Source organism: Haliotis cracherodii, unplaced genomic scaffold, assembly GCF_022045235.1.
Source record: "Haliotis cracherodii isolate W230 unplaced genomic scaffold, xgHalCrac1.p SCAF_29, whole genome shotgun sequence".
NCBI lineage: Eukaryota > Metazoa > Mollusca > Gastropoda > Lepetellida > Haliotidae > Haliotis > Haliotis cracherodii.
The window spans coordinates 4,526,412-4,546,517 of NW_027266285.1; the positions used below are offsets into that span (position 1 = coordinate 4,526,412).

The 20,106-nt window shown below is 42.2% G+C and overlaps 1 protein-coding gene across 1 annotated transcript in view; it reads right to left on the reverse strand.

Annotated features, from left to right (window-relative positions):
- Positions 1-20,106, reverse strand: part of LOC139473498 (vacuolar protein-sorting-associated protein 25-like) — a 37,754-nt gene that overhangs the window by 6,755 nt on the left and 10,893 nt on the right. Inside the window, exons 2-4 of the mRNA XM_071256118.1 lie at positions 17,104-17,249; positions 2,171-2,224; positions 1,121-1,209 (exon numbers count right to left, since the gene is read on the reverse strand). Of these exons, the coding sequence (XP_071112219.1) occupies positions 1,121-1,209; positions 2,171-2,224; positions 17,104-17,249 (289 nt within the window). The remainder of the gene's footprint in view (positions 1-1,120; positions 1,210-2,170; positions 2,225-17,103; positions 17,250-20,106) is intronic.

A 20,106-nucleotide genomic window follows, 5' to 3' on the forward strand; every position in this document is an offset into this window, starting at 1 on the left:
TGCACTGTCTGTGTTGCTACAGCTACCATGATGCACTGTCTGTGTTGCTACAGCTACCACCTTGCACTGTCTGTATTGCTGAACCTACCACCTTGCACTGTCTGTATTGCTGAACCTACCACCTTGCACTGTCTGTGTTGCTGAACCTACCACCTTGCACTGTCTGTGTTGCTGAACCTACCACCTTGCACTGTCTGTATTGCTGAACCTACCACCTTGCACTGTCTGTGCATCTTCCCAAGGTAAGAGAGTTAACTGACTTTAAAAGTCCAGTTTCCACCTTTGCCGAACTAGGCCGGAATTACTCGGCTCGATTGTAGCGCCACCAGTGGCTATTACCAGTTATGTCCCTTCTAAGCCTATCCTATGGACCAATCAGATTCCACCTCTCGCATCAGCACGACAGATTTCGGACCAGATTTCGATTTCGATGTGCGATTTTGATTGGACTATGGATAGACTCGTTAGTCCAGCCAAAATGTAACTCCATAATACCAGCCTAGTTTGGCAAGGGTGAAAACTGGACTTTTATAGTCAGTTAACTCCCTTGCCTCGGGAAGATGCTGTCTGTGTTGCTGAACCTACCACCTTGCACTGTCTGTGTTGCTGAACCTACCACCTTGCACTGTCTGTGTTGCTGAAACTACCACCTTGCACTGTCTGTGTTGCTGAACCTACCACCTTGCACTGTCTGTGTTGCTGAACCTACCACCTTGCACTGTCTGTGTTGCTGAACCTACCACCTTGCACTGTCTGTGTTGCTGAACCTACCACCTTGCACTGTCTGTGTTGCTGAACCTACCACCTTGCACTGTCTGTGTTGCTGAACCTACAACCTTGCACTGTCTGTGTTGCTGAACCTACAACCTTGCACTGTCTGTGTTGCTGAACCTACAACCTTGCACTGTCTGTGTTGGTGGTGAATGTTGCAGCCAACACCAGTGAACATGGCCAGGCTCTGATCTAGTATGGGAAAGCATTTGACACACTATCATCCCCATGTTTTCATCCCAGACTTATTATATAAACAGACTAAGAAAGCATGAGTGCCATACCATCTATTCACAATCATGGACAAGGTATTACTTCATGCCATCATACACAAATAGGCGTCACCTACCCATCTATAGATAAGCTTTCCCCACTCCTCTGGTGTCCTCCACATTATTAAACACTGTTTCCGTGCTTTGTCTTTCCATTCTATATGACCTGTACAGAGAAAATATAGCAGACAATCAAACTTCTTTACAGAGTGCTATATACTCACAAAACCATAGTAACATATCATAGCATGGGAATATTCTACTGATAGAATATACAGAAGGAAATGAATGTTAAAATATTCTATTGGTCACAAAACAAACATATTGTTCAAAAGATTTGTGATGAAAAGTTACATAGTTGCTTTCTAATAAGCATAGTAAGGATACATAGATACATTGCCTTATGTGTGACTTGTTTTTTAACGAAAACAAAGGACACTACAATGATTAAATTGGTTTGGGAGACAGGTTGAATCAAGATTCGCCATACTGGTAATAGTAACTTTGGTGCCATGTGCAGAGAAGTAATTCCATTGTGACATAATTAGGTCATGTATTACTTATTAATAATATATATGTCTTCAAGCCTTTTGGAATAAGCAGATGCTGAGGTTTAATTAATCCTTTGATACCTCATTACACCCTTACTCATTTGACACCTCATACAAATCTTTCTGGTTTAAAATGAAATATATCAAAATTGTGATAGATAATGATAACATGGGGTGCAATGATTCACTGGTGCATCAGTGCAACGTCAGTTTACACCTCACGAAATGATATGTGATAAACCCATACAATCATGTTTTAGTTGTGCATTGATGCACAAAAAGTCAAATCTACTGCTTGTTGCGACAACCCAGAATGTTTGCTGCTGGTGTGCACATTACTGCATGAAACATAATACTGATCCATATATGAGAACAAGTCTAAATCAACCAGTCGTGCATGTTATACACAAACTGGCTGATATCTACAACCTTTTGTTGAGCAAAACATCATGCCTTAAGTAATGCAGTATGTATTAACAGCTACATGTAACATGACACCCCTAATGATAACATACAGCCAACATGCCTGAGGTTGTACAGTCACAGTAAATTATTCTCCATACTTATATTCCTTACCTCGCTTACTAAGTTCATCCAAGACTGTGTAAATACCATCAGTTGAAAGCTTCCCTGGGATTATGTTAAGGATGTCAAAATAAACAAAAACATCAGAATAAAATGGCTGTGCTTTTATCCTGGCTGATAAATGTCTTGTAATGCTTTCAACACAGGACATTTCTTACACTTTCCAATGGCTACTGAGAACATGACAAAGAAATGGGTAAACATGTACTAACTGATTCCCGGCCCATCCTTCTTGAAGACTTGGTGCAGGCAGGCTGTCTACATCTATTATTAATGTGAAGACATATCACCTTCCACAAATAAAGATAGATGCTATACCCACACATTAATTTCTAATGTAAGAAAACGTACAACCGAAAGTTCCATGCCTGTATCTACATTGATAAGAAAGTTATATGCACTTCCGATATAATGACACAGACCATCAATTTCAGCGAATCACATAGAGAGTGAGTGAGTTAATATTTAACGTCACATTGGCTATATTTCAGCCATGTTGTGATGAGAATACATATATTGAGATTCTATAAAAACCTGTCATCGATGGACAGTAAAAAAAATAGGATATCATAGATGAATATTTAAAATTAGCATACAACCATAAAAAGATATCATTATATGTAACAATACATAATAGAAAAGAGCTATAGATCGCCAGTAGCTGAAGGTGGATCAACATGTTAGGGTCCATGGGGACTTACAGTACTTTTGCTACCTGCATCGACCCCAGCAGGATTTACATCATCCCTTCAGGTTTTGGCAATTATTGTCACATTTAGCCATGTTAAATGAACACATATTCTACAATTAAAAATGTGGCAGGAAAAAATTACTTTGAATGACATGGTCTTACATACCCTCTCTGGGGGACAATCATTTTACATTACTTCGACCCCAATCAAGGGTACAGCCACTAACAATCCAACTTAACTTATTTCCTTCTGCAAAGTCTAAAAAGATCATTGATTAATTACAAAACATATGGTTCAAAATTTATTAAATAATTCTAGTTCTTTTAACAAACAAAAATTAAATGGGAATTAATACAATTAATAAGAACCTTGACAAGCTTGACTGGAGGATTTGTAGAGTACTTTGGAATACATTCTTGGCAATTTCATTTAAAACATCAGAAAAAAGCTGAATAGGATCAGCCACATCACTGAAACAATCAAGATCTATTTTGTTTGTGCATAATGTTTGAAATAAAGGCCAGTTAGCCTTTGTAAAATTCTGTCTCGTTGAAGGTGGAATATCAGATGGATTTGTTTTAATGATAGTTGGGAAATGGTCACTTCCACAAATTCATTGAGAAGGTCAGAATCAGTTAGTGACAAATCAAGAGAAGAGTAGGTAGGTCCCAGTTGTAACATGCTGATAAGTGCTTGAGTCATCTTTAAATATACATAGGCCAGTATTAGAGATGAAATCTTCAAGTATATTACCTTTAGTGTTAGTGTTAGTACCACCCCAGAGCGGGTTGTGGCCATTTAGATCACCCATGATTATACAAGGTTTGGGGAGTTGATCATAGAGAGCTTGAAGATCAGACAGCTGAAGAGCTGATGAAGGCAGAATATACAGTGAGCACAAAGTAAAAACAACCTTCAAAGTAGGTCAGTGTCACCTGGCAGCACTTGCCATATAGAGGATTAACCACTGTGTTCAGTTGTTACCGAAAAATCTACACACAAGTGATTAATATGCCACAATTAGAACAAGGCTTTGCCGAGATCTAATCGTGGCAGATTAATCACAAGTCATTTCAATAGTTATACAAATAGTTATACAAATATTTACATTATTTTAATACCCTTGTAACATTATGTTGTTATTTTACTGCTACAGTTACATCCAAACTTTATTTTTTTCTTATTCTATCAGATTAGAAATTAAGAATTTCTGATCATGGGTAATTAAAATTTAACCTGACTCATACTAAATATATATTTTAGTGACCCGATCATATTTGAATTTTTTGTAAAAAGCATTGAAATTAAAATTTGACACTGCTTATGTTGAGAAATGAGGTAAATGGTAAATGTTATAAGATGACCTCTTGTTAGTTGTTTCTTCATCATCCATAAATTCTTTACTTACCAAGTTCTGAAAATTTACACATTACACATTTGAATAATTTAAGGTGTCTGATTAAAATAGCGACACAGCTTTCCACTCTCAGGCAGCCAATTAGATTGTGTGAAAGAAAGAAACCACTGTACACCTTGTAATGGGAGAATGATACAGAAAAATTACATACCCAGTACCTTATTTTTTCTTATGTCCAGTTTATCATCAAAAGAAATGCTGAATAATTATCTTTAAAATTAAGCTAGCTATGCATATTGGGGCTCTTTATCTGCTATGATAATATAACAGTTGCATTATTAAAGAAATGTTTTTTTTCAGTAAACATGGTAAATAATTAAAAAAATCTTTGGTTTAAAGTATATACATGAGACAAACATAATTCTACATTTCTTTAATACTCTGTATTGACTGTTAATTCTGAAAATAATTAACTGTGATATTGAGTTTCTACCTAAAAATGATAATATGAAATAAATTTGAGATGATCTCATCCTATCCAAAATACCAAATATATTTTAAGATGCATAAATGTAAATCATTATTGAAAAATAAAAAAGATTATTGTTTTTGAAAAAAACACCTAATAAGGTTGATTGGTGCCCACCATCTTTATCTTCACCATTTTGTCTGCTCCCTTTAAGAAATAAAAAAATATAAATACATAGATCTAGGTACTAAAACAAAACATTCAAGTTTAAATGTGGTAATATTTTTTTTTAAAATGAGTTTCTTAATTGGCCTCAAATAGTATGTTTAAATAATGAAGTCTTCAAGTTAAAAAAAAAGAAACAAATAATTATAGGCCAAAATGAATGAATTATATTGATCTAGACAAACTCCAACTGCTGAAAGGGGAAACAACTGCTGTGGTTGCAAAACATCTTGGTCATGAGATGTTCGGTCCGGCAAAGTTGATAGTTAAATGCATTCCAATTGAGTATGTCTTTTGATACAAATTATTTAAATTGTTTATTTTCTTAAAATATGAAATATAAGTCTCGATATAACTCTAAAATATGTTTTTGATGCTGGGTTACACAAATAATCGATCAGTTCTAGATCAACACTTCAAAATAACGTCACATTTCTTATGTGGTTGATGGTTCTTTTTTAAAATTACCAAATAACAATATGACTTGTAGAATTTTCCTATTCGGAAATACGTTACCACTGTTATACCGAGGCTGTTGTCTCCCACAACTGCTGCTATAGCGAAATCTACCACAGAGATCTCAATTACCTCATGCAGCATGTGCGTAGCTACCTAGCTGCCATGTGACACCCTTCACTCGTCTCTTGCGAGAGCAAGTGCTCGGGGGACGGATGGGCGGGCAGCAGCCCAGTGGAAACGTAATACTTATAGAATATTCCGAATAGGAAAATTCTACAAATTACATTAAGTAATACGTTACCACTGTTATACCGAGGCTGACTACCACAGTAGGCTTTGGGGAGCACCTACAACCCGAATCCTGACTGCTAGCATTCCTTCAGACCAGCGGAAGTAAACACCAAGGTGGAAGGACTCGATGCGCATGCACCTAGCTAGGCGTTACCCTATAGGAATACCAAAGCACTGTCAAGCGCATACCGTAAGGCTCAATCGTCATTGCCAAAACGATTGGTGACTCCGAACGGCCCCACTGGATAGGTATTTCATCGCCACAGCGGATGAGAACACAGTATCCTTGTGAGCTAAATCTTAGATCAGGTTAAACAGTCGAAAAGAGGGAAATTAATTTCATTCAGACCGTATATCCCCGAGCAAGCCTAGTTAAAGTATGTAATAGGCGCATGACCTAATTCCAGTATTCGTAAGCATGTATCACAAGGCTGGAATACACGACAGACAATTAAATGCATCATTGTCAAAATACAAATAAGGACAAAACACACAAAAAGCCACCTCACCTGTGGTGTGAGTGCGCTGGTTTGCAGGACCCGCACTCCTGTACCCACGGCGTGGGAACATTGGAGACGACCCAGATTGACCACCGTGTAAGGACTGACGACTGCGGAGTTTGGAATTGCGCTGGACACACCCCCTAGATGACCGCTTGTGCCGCGATCAGCGGCCCAAGACGGTGCACCCCCTCCACGTCTTCCTCAGAAACCTTTCTGAGGTAATGATTGGCAAAAACCGAGTCAGAACGCCAGTAACAACCGAGTCAGAACGCCAGTAACAACCTCGTAATTTTCTGTGAACAGAGATATTCTAGTGTAGGGCAAATGTTGCCACTAGCGCCCTGATCTCGTGCTGGTTTGACCCCGCTACCGGTAACCCCCGAGACCGGTACACCAGATTGATGACAGAACGAAGCCACAACAAAATCGAGTTGCGAGTTATGTCAACCGTGCGTTTAGGGTTACACGATATGAACAGACGGTCACGCCCTTGTCTACGTTCATTCGAAGCCTTAAGATAATACTTAAGGGCCCTAACCGGACACAGCACTCTGTCCTCAGTATCAGCAGGATGTAAGATTTCTTTGAGTGATCTTACAGTGAATTCTCTCTCCGTTTGCCCGATTCTCTGATTCTTGGCGACGAAGCCCATGAGCAGGCCCAGGCATCACCCCTATCGAATTTTACCTTGGCGACATCGAGTGCATGAATTTCGGATACATGTGCCGCCGTGGCAAAGGAGAGGAGAAATGCTGTTTTCCAAGTCATATGCCGGAACGAAGCACTATGCAAGGGTTCATACCGAGCTTCCGTAAGTGATTGCAACACTAGGGAAAGATCCCAGGCCGGTGCCCGAGACGCCCGACGAGAAAAACTCCTCAGACGCTTGGTGACAACATCCACGCGTGTAGATTGAGCTGCCCGGCGTTTAGATGAAGCTGACGGGTGTGAGGGTGGATCGAGAGATCCGGTCTCACAGGCAGTGGAAGTGGCGACTGCGTGACCTGGGTCAGCAAGTTGGGGTACCACGATCTGTTCGGCCACATGGGCGCGATCAGTAACATTCGACAGCGAACTCCTCGGAGCCGGCTTATAATGTGTGGTATCAACGCTGTCGGCGGGTAAGCATAAGCGTCCAAGCCCGTCCAGTCTAACACGAGAGCATCGTGATCGATGGCCCTCGGGTCTGGGACTGGTGATACAAACAACGGGAGTTGATTGTTGAACCGTGTTGCGACCATCGGACGACCCAAACGTTCGCACAGCCACTGAAACACTACTGGGTTCAGCATCCACTCTGTGCCGGGCATCGACGAGACAATGCTTCCAGTGATTGACTGCGTTGATCACTGCCTTGAACTCGAGACAATTGATGTGAAGACCTAGTTCATCTACGCACCTCCCCCTCTAGATTGACAATCCACCCCAATTGCTCCAAGAGCCGACATGCGAAATCGAGCTGCCGAAACAGCGTGTCCGTCATTCGATTTGCTACTAGCGAGTCGTCCAGGTACGTGAAGTACCGGACACCCCTCCGGTGGAGGAACCCCACTATGGGGGTGGTTAACTTGGTGAACAGCCAGGGAGCGGATGAAAGACTGAATGGGAGTACAACCCACTCGTAGTGCCTGCCTTGAAAGACAAACCTGAGATACTTTTGTGATGATCCGAGTGAATCGGAACATGCAGATAAGCATCCTTCAGGTCGATCGAAGCGAGCCAGTCGGCCGGCATGATCAGAGCTTTCAGGTCCGCCAAGCTCAACATTCTGAACTTGGGCGGAACTCGTTGAACGATTTCAAGTTGTGAATCATTCTGAGTTCGGCACTGTCCTTCTTATTTCTGGTAGAGCTAACTCCCGAACTGCCCTCTTCTCCACCAACCTGCCGATGACATCGACGAGGATGGGAAGATCAGTTTCCGAATAGAAACCTGCCGACGGGGCAACGGTGAGCGGCGGATTCACTTTGAGATCGAGCCGATAGCCGTTCCGAATCGTGTTGACCACCCACGGGTCGTCGAACACTTGTTTCCAATTCTCCCAGTAAGTCTGTAGTCTGGCTCCCACTGGGGAAGCATAGGGGGGCCTGACAGGCTGCGGCAGGCGCAACTGTCCTGGGCCAAGTGACTCGGGTTCGCCTACGGGCCAACCGAAGTTGGCGCTGTCGGCATATGAACCCCTCCAATGAGAGTCACCTGGAGGGGCCCTTGCCGTCCTTAGACGACTTGGGCTTCCCCCAGTTCCCCTTCTTCCCGCGAAAGGGCTGCTGATGGCCCTTACCGGAGCCCTCAGGGCGGGGCTTCTTCCCGGAGGAAGAAGAACCCAACCCCTTAGGCCTGCAGGCCGCAGCATCCTGGGGCGCGCTCCGCTTAGGAGCGGCACCTAGGCGCCTATGCAAGGACCCCACAAGATCCAGTGTGTGCCGAGAGGCCTCGGTAGACACAGCGGCCTGTTGTTCTTTCAGAACCCCAGGGATCTTGTTATTAAACAGGGTCCGAGCAGACGAAGGCTGCGAAAGGAGCACCTCCTGCTTAGCAGCATCCAACCCTGAGGCAACCAGATACGACTGCGCCGGAGAAAATGGCAAGTGCCGGAAATAAAGGCCGAAGCCCCGGCAACGTACTCCAGGGAAGCATTTAAACCGAGCAGGCAGTTATAAATGCGCTGGTCTCGGTCCGAGGGACAACCTTCAACCAGACTGGCCGCTGCAGCCAGGTATGTGTCTCCGTGAGACATTGACAGCATGGAGTTTAGACAACAATGCGGCGATGGAATCCCCGGACAGCCCGAGGGCCGCCAAGGGATCCGCCGCAGCCGAGGAGGTGGTACCCGCACGGGAACCCCGACCGGACGAGCTGGCCACCACAGGGATGGAGACGGACTGGACGTACAGTCGGTAACGCTCAAACTCCGCAGGCCCCAGACCTTCGCACAGGGTGCACCTGGTGTCCCTGCAAGGAACCCTGCATCCCCCAATGATCATGGGGATCCTGGGACGACAAGAATTTGCGGCACACTCCGCAACTCCGAGGAGCAGGGGTAGAGGGGGTTGAAACCGGGGACATTTCCATGTCAGACATTTTTGTTTGATTCTATGAACAAAGAGCAAAACATGGTTACAACGCACGCACCACAATGATTCACAAACGAGCATTTTCACAAGAAAATAAACGAACAATGTGAACATATAACATACACATATAACATATAGAGAAATAAGTGATGTTAACCCCCAAAACATACAAGAACAGGGGAAACGTAAAACACAACGTGCATACGCGAACCCCGCAAGTATAGAGAAAAAAGGGCGGGAAAAATTCTCCCGCTGGCGGGAAAATTATATCCAAGCTTATTGACAATAACCCCAGGGATCTTGTTATTAAACAGGGTCCGAGCAGACGAAGGCTGCGAAAGGAGCACCTCCTGCTTAGCAGCATCCAACCCTGAGGCAACCAGATACGACTGCGCCGGAGAAAATGGCAAGTGCCGGAAATAAAGGCCGAAGCCCCGGCAACGTACTCCAGGGAAGCATTTAAACCGAGCAGGCAGTTATAAATGCGCTGGTCTCGGTCCGAGGGACAACCTTCAACCAGACTGGCCGCTGCAGCCAGGTATGTGTCTCCGTGAGACATTGACAGCATGGAGTGTCGAGCGAGGGTGTCCAGCTGCTGCAAGGTACCTTGTGGTACCGTGGCAGCCGGTGTGGCACGGACACCCAAACGCTCAACATGGTCTTCCGCGGTAGGACCAGCCTCGGGAAAGGCAAGGTCATGCACCGGGAAGGACCCTTTTCTCCACGACGGTGGAGGTAATGGGAGACCCCGACCGGAGGCAGCCGCGAAGTCCTTCTCCAGGGAAGGCTTAATCCCGCGCAGCAAGGTTGATGCCGGGAAAGCCTTGTCGGACGACTCGTCGTACACCTCGGAGGAACCCACGGAGCCGTGGATTCCCCGCAGTATCGGCAGGGGCTTGGGCATGTCCTCGAAGAGATCATAAACCATGGCCACGCAGTCCTTAACCGATAGCGGGAGCAACGGTTCGGGGGAAGAACCGGTGACCACGGCAGCCGCCGCCGTACCGGTGGACCACGCGTCTGAACCCGCGGCCACCGAAGAGGCCGGGGACGGAACAGCCAGCGGCCTATCCTGAGATAAGGCCGCCAGCTTGGAGTCCACAAAGTTTAGACAACAATGCGGTGATGGAATCCCCGGACAGCCCGAGGGCCGCCAAGGGATCCGCCGCAGCCGAGGAGGTGGTACCCGCACGGGAACCCCGACCGGACGAGCTGGCCACCACAGGGATGGAGACGGACTGGATGTACAGTCGGTAACGCTCAAACTCCGCAGGCCCCAGACCTTCGCACAGGGTGCACCTGGTGTCCCTGCAAGGAACCCTGCATCCCCCAATGATCATGGGGATCCTGGGACGACAAGAATTTGCGGCACACTCCGCAACTCCGAGGAGCAGGGGTAGAGGGGGTTGAAACCGGGGACATTTCCATGTCAGACATTTTTGTTTGATTCTATGAACAAAGAGCAAAACATGGTTACAACGCACGCACCACAATGATTCACAAACGAGCATTTTCACAAGAAAATAAACGAACAATGTGAACATATAACATACACATATAACATATAGAGAAATAAGTGATGTTAACCCCCAAAACATACAAGAACAGGGGAAACGTAAAACACAACGTGCATACGCGAACCCCGCAAGTATAGAGAAAAAAGGGCGGGAAAAATTCTCCGTTTGGCGGGAAAATTATATCCAAGCTTGGCTACCGCAACGCCCCATAAAAGCACAGTTTATTAGAGAATAAACTATAATAAATATCACCGAATATTCGAGGAACGCTTCAGCAGAGGATACACGTCTTGCTAACGCAAGCGAAGGAGACAAGAGTGAAGGGTGTCACATGGCAGCTAGGTGGCTACGCATGTGCTGCATGAGGTAATTGAGATCTCTGTGGTAGATTTCGCTATAGCAGCAGTTGTGGGAGACAACAGTATCGGTATAACAGTGGTAACGTATTACTTAATGTAATTATTTTATTAGTATTTTTTCAAGAATTAATTATCTGTTTCATTAGCTGTTTTATTTTTCTTGAAAACGCCCAGTAAAGAATTTCCCGGAGTGGCTCACCTGGTCCCGTAATATCGAAGCGGTATCTCACTTCATTTACCATCTTCTCATTCTGCAACTGAATCTGGTACAATCGGAAGACGAAATTCTCAATATATCTCCACATATCACATCTCTTCCACCTCCAGAAATTTTCTCTTGGTCACCAACTTTCGGAGATGGAAACATTGTCACTACGGTAATGTTTTGACAGCTGGGGATTTCCTGTACTAGACGACCTTGGGTATCCCCGATCCGAAAATAGTGCCGTAATTTATGTTAGCTAGCCAATCAAAATGCAAAGACACAGCTCTCCACTCTCAGCCAGCCAATCAGATTGGATAAATAAAAATAAAAACTATGAATAAACCACTGCTGGCGATTGGACAACATTGTAACAACTACATGAAAGTAGGTCAGTGCTACCTGGCACCACTTGTCATACATGTATACTCACATTCACATGTAACAACTACATGAAAAGAATTACACATATACATAGGAAAATGCATATTTGTGAAACACTTTAGGAACAACATTCCCAGTGTCCTTTACAGGAAGACATTACTAAGTTTCACTGACCTACAGTAAATCCTTTGAATGTTGGACAGCAAACAAACTGTAAGGGGTGCTATGACCTTGAAGATGACCCTGACACTTACACTTGGCATGACATAATGATCAGTCATCAAAATTCCCAAGGCTATAAAAGAGGTTAACCGGTACATGACAGGATATCCCTGAGATGTCTAAGCAACATCTAAAACAAACAAACACTGAAAACACATAACCACTAAAGTAGGAACAGTTCTGCAACATGTCCTCAGACAATGTTCTTGTGACTGCTTTGTTTTTACCCAACAAAGCAGATCTAGAAGTATTGTACTTCTTGACAATGTCTCAAGGATTCATATAATTAACCTGACCGTGTATAATGATCAGGGTCCACTTGCACAGAACAATCTAAGCACTACAATTACTGTAAATCCTTAAGATCGCAATCTTGGGCTACGGCTACAATCACCATCCACTTGCACAAAGTGATTGTAGGCTAAGATCATTGTAAGGTACAATTGAAACTTACAATAGGTCCCGACCAGTCTTAAATAGCTAGGATCATTTTAGTTCTGAATAAACTTGACAAAATGGCGTGCAAGTTAGGGACTGTAATACATGAATACATGAATAAACATCAATAATGCTTACTCCAATATCTCAACGAATTTTCAACTACCTAAAGGAAAACCAAATAGATAACCTCCAACAAAACTGCAAACCATCAAATATATTTACCCCAAAACTAAAAATCCCCAAAATAGACACATCTCTGGCAAACTCAATAAACAAACAAACCGATCCAAACATAGCTAAATCCACCACACAAGCTTACATACACGAAAACTGGCCAAATTGGTGCCACATCTACACAGACGGATCTTCCGATCCGATCACAAATCGCACTGGTTTCGGAGTCCACATAGCACAACCAAATAGGAACACTCAATCTTATCGACTCCCAAACAACCAATCCATCTTCACTGCAGAGTTAATGGGCATAGCATCCGCCCTCCATAACCAACATGCTAAAAAACATAAAAAAATCCTAATACTCACAGACTCACTAAGTGGACTACAGGCCCTCCAAAATAAAAACACCAAAAAACGCCCTAAACTCATTAACCAAATACTCAAAAGCGCAAATAACTTAACAGAGGCAGGCAAACAAATAGCATTTATCTGGATCCCAGCCCACGTAGGAATATATGGAAACGAAAACGCCGATCAAGCCGCCAAAAAATCCCTCAAAATTCCTGAAATAAGCCTTAATCTACCAATATCTAAAGCAGAGATCAAAAGCATTAACAAACGTAAAATCACCCAAAAATGGCATAAGACATACCTAAAAACAAACACACAGATAATCAAAATCCTCAAAAAACCTCTAACCAAACCTAAAATCCTCCATCCATCCAAGAAAATTGATAGAATAATCACCAAACTCCAAACAGGTCACACTAAACTAAACAGTCAACTCCTAAAAATCAAAAAACACGCAACCGGAAAATGCCCACACTGCCCACACCTGGAAACAATAGAACATGCACTCTTACACTGCACGCACTACCAAACCCACCGAGCAACACTCCAAACAAATCTAAAACTAGATAAAGCCATAACCCTAGAATCAATCCTAAATCCACATAACAATATAGAAAAATTTAAAGCACTAGGCGTATACTTAACTAAAACCAATCTAATGATCCGCATCTAAAAACACTCAACCACACCACATGAACAAACAAACACACACCAACACACTCCCTTAGTACACTACCACACCCCTAGGCATGCATTCCAAATTTCAAAATCTCCAAAACTTATATAAGCAACCACTAAAACCCCCCTCTGGTTGCAACACCTTTATTTTCCCTTCAAAACCACGCTAAATGGCCCGACCGGGCCCGTGTGCGAAATACGCTCCAGTCGGAAAGCGCACGTTAAATCTCAAAACGTAAGTAAGTAAGTAATCAATAATGCGTCTAACATTCAAACACTGCCTCTATATTTTGTTATAAATATTGTAGAATCTACTTTGCCCAGTGTATTCATGTTTTAGAATCTACTTTGCCCAGTGTATTCATGTTGTGGAATCTACTTTGCCCAGTGTATTCATGTTTTAGAATCTACCTTGCCCAGTGTATTCATGTTGTGGAATCTACTTTGCCCAGTGTATTCATGTTTTAGAATCTACCTTGCCCAGTGTATTCATGTTGTGGAATCTACTTTGCCCAGTGTATTCATGTTGTGGAATCTACCTTGCCCAGTGTATTCATGTTGTGGAATCTACCTTGCCCAGTGTATTCATGTTGTAGAATCTACGTTGCCCAGTGTATTCATGTAGTAGAATCTACCTTGACCAGTATATTCATGTTTTAGAATCAACCTTGCCCAGTGTATTCATGTTTTAGAATCTACCTTGCCCAGTGTATTCATGTTGTAAAATCTACATTGCCCAGTGTATTCATATTGTAGAATCTACCTTGCCCAGTGTATTCATGTTGTAGAATCTACCTTGCCCAGTGTATTCATGTTGTAGAATCTACTTTGCCCAGTGTATTCATGTTGTAGAATCTACTTTGCCGAGCATATTCATGTTGTGGAATCTACTTTGCCCAGTGTATTCATGTTTTAGAATCTACCTTGCCCAGTGTATTCATGTTGTGGAATCTACCTTGCCCAGTGTATTCATGTTGTAGAATCTACTTTGCCCAGTGTATTCATGTTGTGGAATCTACCTTGCCCAGTGTATTCATGTTGTAGAATCTACTTTGCCCAGTGTATTCATGTTGTAGAATCTACTTTGCCGAGCATATTCATGTTGTAGAATCTACCTTGCCCAGTGTTTTCATGTTTTAGAATCTACCTTGCCCAGTGTATTCATGTTGTAGAATCTACCTCGCCCAGTGTTTTCATGTTTTAGAATCTACCTTGCCGAGCATATTCATGTTGTAGAATCTACCTTGCCCAGTGTATTCATGTTTTAGAATCTACGTTGCCGAGCATATTCATGTTGTAGAATCTACCTTGCCCAGTGCATTCATGTTGTAGAATCTACCTTGCCCAGTGTATTCATGTTGTAGAATCTACCTTGACCAGTATATTCATGTTTTAGAATCAACCTTGCCCAGTGTATTCATGTTTTAGAATCTACCTTGCCCAGTGTATTCATGTTGTAGAATCTACGTTGCCCAGTGAATTCATGTTGTAGAATCTACCTTGCCCAGTGTATTCATGTTGTAGAATCTGCCTTGCCCAGTGTATTCATGTTGTAGAATCTACCTTGCCCAGTGTATTCATGTTGTGGAATCTACCTTGCCCAGTGTATTCATGTTGTAGAATCTACCTTGCCAGGTGTATTCATGTTGTAGAATCTACCTTGCCGAGCATATTCATGTTGTGGAATCTACTTTTCCCAGTGCATTCATGTTGTAGAATCTACCTTGCCCAGTGTATTCATGTTGTAGAATCTACCTTGCCCAGTGTATTCATGTTGTAGAATCTGCCTTGCCCAGTGTATTCATGTTGTAGAATCTACCTTGCCCAGTGTATTCATGTTGTGGAATCTACCTTGCCCAGTGTATTCATGTTGTAGAATCTACCTTGCCCAGTGTATTCATGTTGTAGAATCTACCTTGCCAAGTGTATTCATGTTGTAGAATGTACTTTTCCCAGTGTATTCATGTTGTAGAATCTACCTTGCCCAGTGTATTCATGTTGTAGAATCTACCTTGCACAGTGTATTTATGTTGTAGAATCGCTGAGATCCACCTTTCTTTTGGGTCACACTCGTGTCAGTTATTTTGTCTTCAGTTTATCATTAAATTAATCTTCAAATAAGTACACGATAGAGTGCAAAATCATACATGTTTGAATCTAAAAATCGATTGGGATGAGGACACGCAGTTTTCATATATGAATTGAAAATAGAATAATATTCATCAAACAAGCAAATACACATGACGAGACATTTGAAATTTGTGTAAAATATCCCATGATTAGCAAAAGTAAAATTCACACTTTTAAAAATAAATATCAATATCATTAATATGCAGTGAATATATATTAAACAACTGCTTTTTCAAAATATTATTTATTATTCTTATTTCCATCCATGCTTTCTTGAAGCCCCCTTCTTTCTGTGTTTTGAAAAGGTAGTCATAACATCCTTTGTTATAGTAGAAACACAAAAATATGAAGGATACATTTAGGATTTTACAAAAAGCTCCCATAAATATATGAGTGTGAGTGAGTTGGGTTTAACAACGCTTTTAACAGTTTTGCAGTTATATCGCAGCGTGTCAGCTTAATGTGGGAGGAAAGCCCCAAGTGATGCAGGTCTCAGACGTTTACCACTTCGGTGAAACTCACGAGAGTGGGTATGGCGCTGACAAACCTAGAAACATAATCGGGGCGAACCGGGATTCAAACCCACAATCATAGGTTTCGGGCGTGCCCAATGGACGTAACCCTGCACAGCGAATCGCTGCGCCTTAGACGACTGGACCACCTGTGCCCCCCCTAAATATATGAAGACCATACATTGACATGTTATGTCATAAGGGAATATTATATTTTTTTATCTTAATTTTCATAATAACTATGTCACTAAATCTGGAGCAAAGTTTATGAATGTAATTTCTGGTATTTCAATACCTTAAAAAACATGAGTAGGTATTTCTCTAGGTGCAATATCAAACAATTCCTAAATCATGACAGTATCAAGTCTGACAAAAATATATACCACCATTCTGGTAATCGTACCTTCAAATAATGTGGACCTTTCTTAAAACTTGCAAGGTGTGTGTTGTGTGTTGTAACCAGTCCACTTATTGTATGCGCAGCAAAATGGCAAACAACTGTAGACAGGAGTCGAGTTTAACATATTGAAGATTTTAATCTAAGCTAATATCGCAATCTTAAATCCAAGCAATCTTACAATCTCACTAAAATCAGTTTGTGCAAGTGGAATAGGACAATTGTATGGTGATTGTAAAGTTGATTGTAGGCGCCTAAGATTGATTGATACTAAGATTGTTCTGTGCAAGTGGACCTAGGTGTTAAATAAGTGAGTGAGTGAGTGAGTGAGTATGGTTTTACGTTGCTTTTAGCAATATTACAGCAATATCATGGCGGGGGACACCAGAAATGGGTCTCACACATTGTACCCATGTTGGGAATCGAACCAACACGTCTAGGCTACCCGACCGCCCCAGGTGTTAAATAATGCAACAAAGGATACTGTCAATTGACTTGTTATAGAAGAGTGGAGAATTCTGTGCCTCTGTGACATCTAGACTGTAATTCTTGATGTGGCGATGGTAGCTTAGAATAAGGGTACACCATGCTTCCAGCTGTTTCTTCCTTGTTTCCTGATTCGGCTGAATGCTGGAACACCAAAGAGATAAACAAATTCAGGCATATATTGAAATGAACACAAAATGCCTCATTGAAAGTCTAGGTTATTTATCCCTATTGTGTCTGCACCTATTATGAATGACAAGAATAACAAGCATGAACAAGTGACAGAAACTGTGGACCATTCTTGGACCCATGAACAGGCTCATGGTGCTGATCAAATTTAGGGCAAACTGGATCCCATGACCAGATCAAGACACATCTCCTGGATACAACAACACTGATACATGAATGCACTGGGCAATGTAGATTCCACAACATGTATACACTGGGCAAGGTAGATTCTAAAACATGTATTCACTGGGCAAGGTAGATTCTACAACATGAATACACTGGGCAACGTAGATTTTACAACATGAATACACTGGGCAAGGTAGATTCTACAACATGAATACACAGGGCAAGGTAGATTCTACAACATGTATACACTGGGCAAGGTAGATTCTAAAACATGAATACACTGGGCAAGGTAGATTCTACAACATGAATACACTGGGCAAGGTAGATTCCACAACATGAATACACTGGGTAACGTAGATTCCACAACATGAATACACTGGGCAAGGTAGATTCTACTATATGAATACACTGGGCAAGGTAGATTCCACAACATGAATACTCTGGGCAACGTAGATTCTACAACATGAATACACTGGGCAAGGTAGATTCTACAACATGAATACACTGGACAAGGTAGATTCTACAACATGAATGCACTGGGCAAGGTAGATTCTACAACATGAATACACTGGGCAAGGTAGATTCTACAACATGAATACACTGGGCAAGGTAGATTCTAAAACATGAATACACTAGGCAAGGTAGATTCTACAACATGAATACACTGGGCAAGGTAGATTCCACAACATGAATACACTGGGCAAGGTAGATTCTACAACATGAATACACTGGGCAAGGTAAATTCTACAACATGAATACACTGGGCAAGGTAGATTCTACAACATGAATACACTGGGTAACGTAGATTCTACAACATGAATACACTGGGCAAGGTAAACTCTACAACATGAATACACTAGGCAAGGTAGATTCTACAACATGAATACACTAGGCAACGTAGATTCTACAACATGAATACACTGGGCAAGGTAGATTCCACAACATGAATACACTGGGCAAGGTAGATTCTACAACATGAATACACTGGGCAAGGTAGATTTTACAACATGAATACACTGGGCAAGGTAGATTCTACAACATGAATACACTGGGCAAGGTAGATTCTACAACATGAATACACTGGGCAAGGTAGATTCTACAACATGAATACACTGGGCAAGGTAGATTCTACAACATGAATACACTGGGCAAGGTAGATTCTACAACATGAATACACTGGGCAAGGTAGATTTTACAACATGAATACTCTGGTCAAGGTAGATTCCACAACATGAATACACTGGGCAAGGTAGATTCTACAACATGAATACACTGGGCAAGGTAGATTCTACAACATGAATACACTGGGCAACGTAGATTCTACAACATGAATACACTGGGCAAGGTAGATTCTACAACATGAATACACTGGGCAAGGTAGATTTTACAACATGAATACTCTGGTCAAGGTAGATTCCACAACATGAATACACTGGGAAGGTAGATTCTACAACATGAATACACTGGGCGAGGTAGATTCTACAACATGAATACACTGGGTAACGTAGATTCTACAACATGAATACACTGGGAAAAGTAGATTCTACAACATGAATACACTGGGCAAGGTAAATTATACAACATGAATACACTGGGCAAGGTAGATTCTACAACATGAATACAGTGGGCAAGATAGATTCCCCAACATGAATACACTGGGCAAGGTAGATTCTACAACATGAAAACACTGGGCAAGGTAGATTCCACAACATGAATACACTGGGCAAGGTAGATTCCACAACGTGAATACACTGGGCAAGGTAGATTCTACAACATGAATACACTGGGCAAGGTAGATTCCACAACATGAATACACTGGGCAAGGTAGATTCTACAACATGAATACACTGGGCAAGGTAGATTCTACAACATGAATACACTGGGCAAGGTAGATTCTACAACATGAATGCACTGGGCAAAATAGATTCTACAACATGAATGCACTGGGCAAAGTAGATTCTACAACATGAATACATTGGGCAAAGTAGATTCCACAACATGAATACACTGGGCAAGGTAGATTCTACAACATGAATATGCTCGGCAAGGTAAATTTTACAACATGAATACACTGGGAAAAGTAGATTCCACAACATGAATGCACTGGGCAAGGTAGACTCCACAACATGAATACACCTGGCAAGGTAGATTCTACAACATGAATACACTGGGCAAGGTAGATTCTACAACATGAATACACTGGGCAAGGCAGATTCTACAACATGAATACACTGGGCAACGTAGATTCTACAACATGAATACACTGGGCAACGTAGATTCTACAACATGAATACACTGGGCAAGGTAGATTCTACAACATGAATACACTGGGCAAGGTAAATTCTACAACATGAATACACTGGGCAAGGTAGATTCCACAACATGAATACACTGGGCAACGTAGATTCTACAACATGAATACTCTGAGTAAGGTAGATTCTACAACATGAATACACTGGGCAAAGTAGATTCCACAACATGAATACACTGGGCAAGGTAGATTCTACAACATGAATACACTGGGCAAGGTAAATTCTACAACATGAATACACTGGGCTTGTGGGTTTTAATCCCGGTTCGCCCCGATTATGTTTCTAGGTTTGTCAGCACCATACCTGTGCTCGTGGGTTTCACCGAAGTTGTAAAC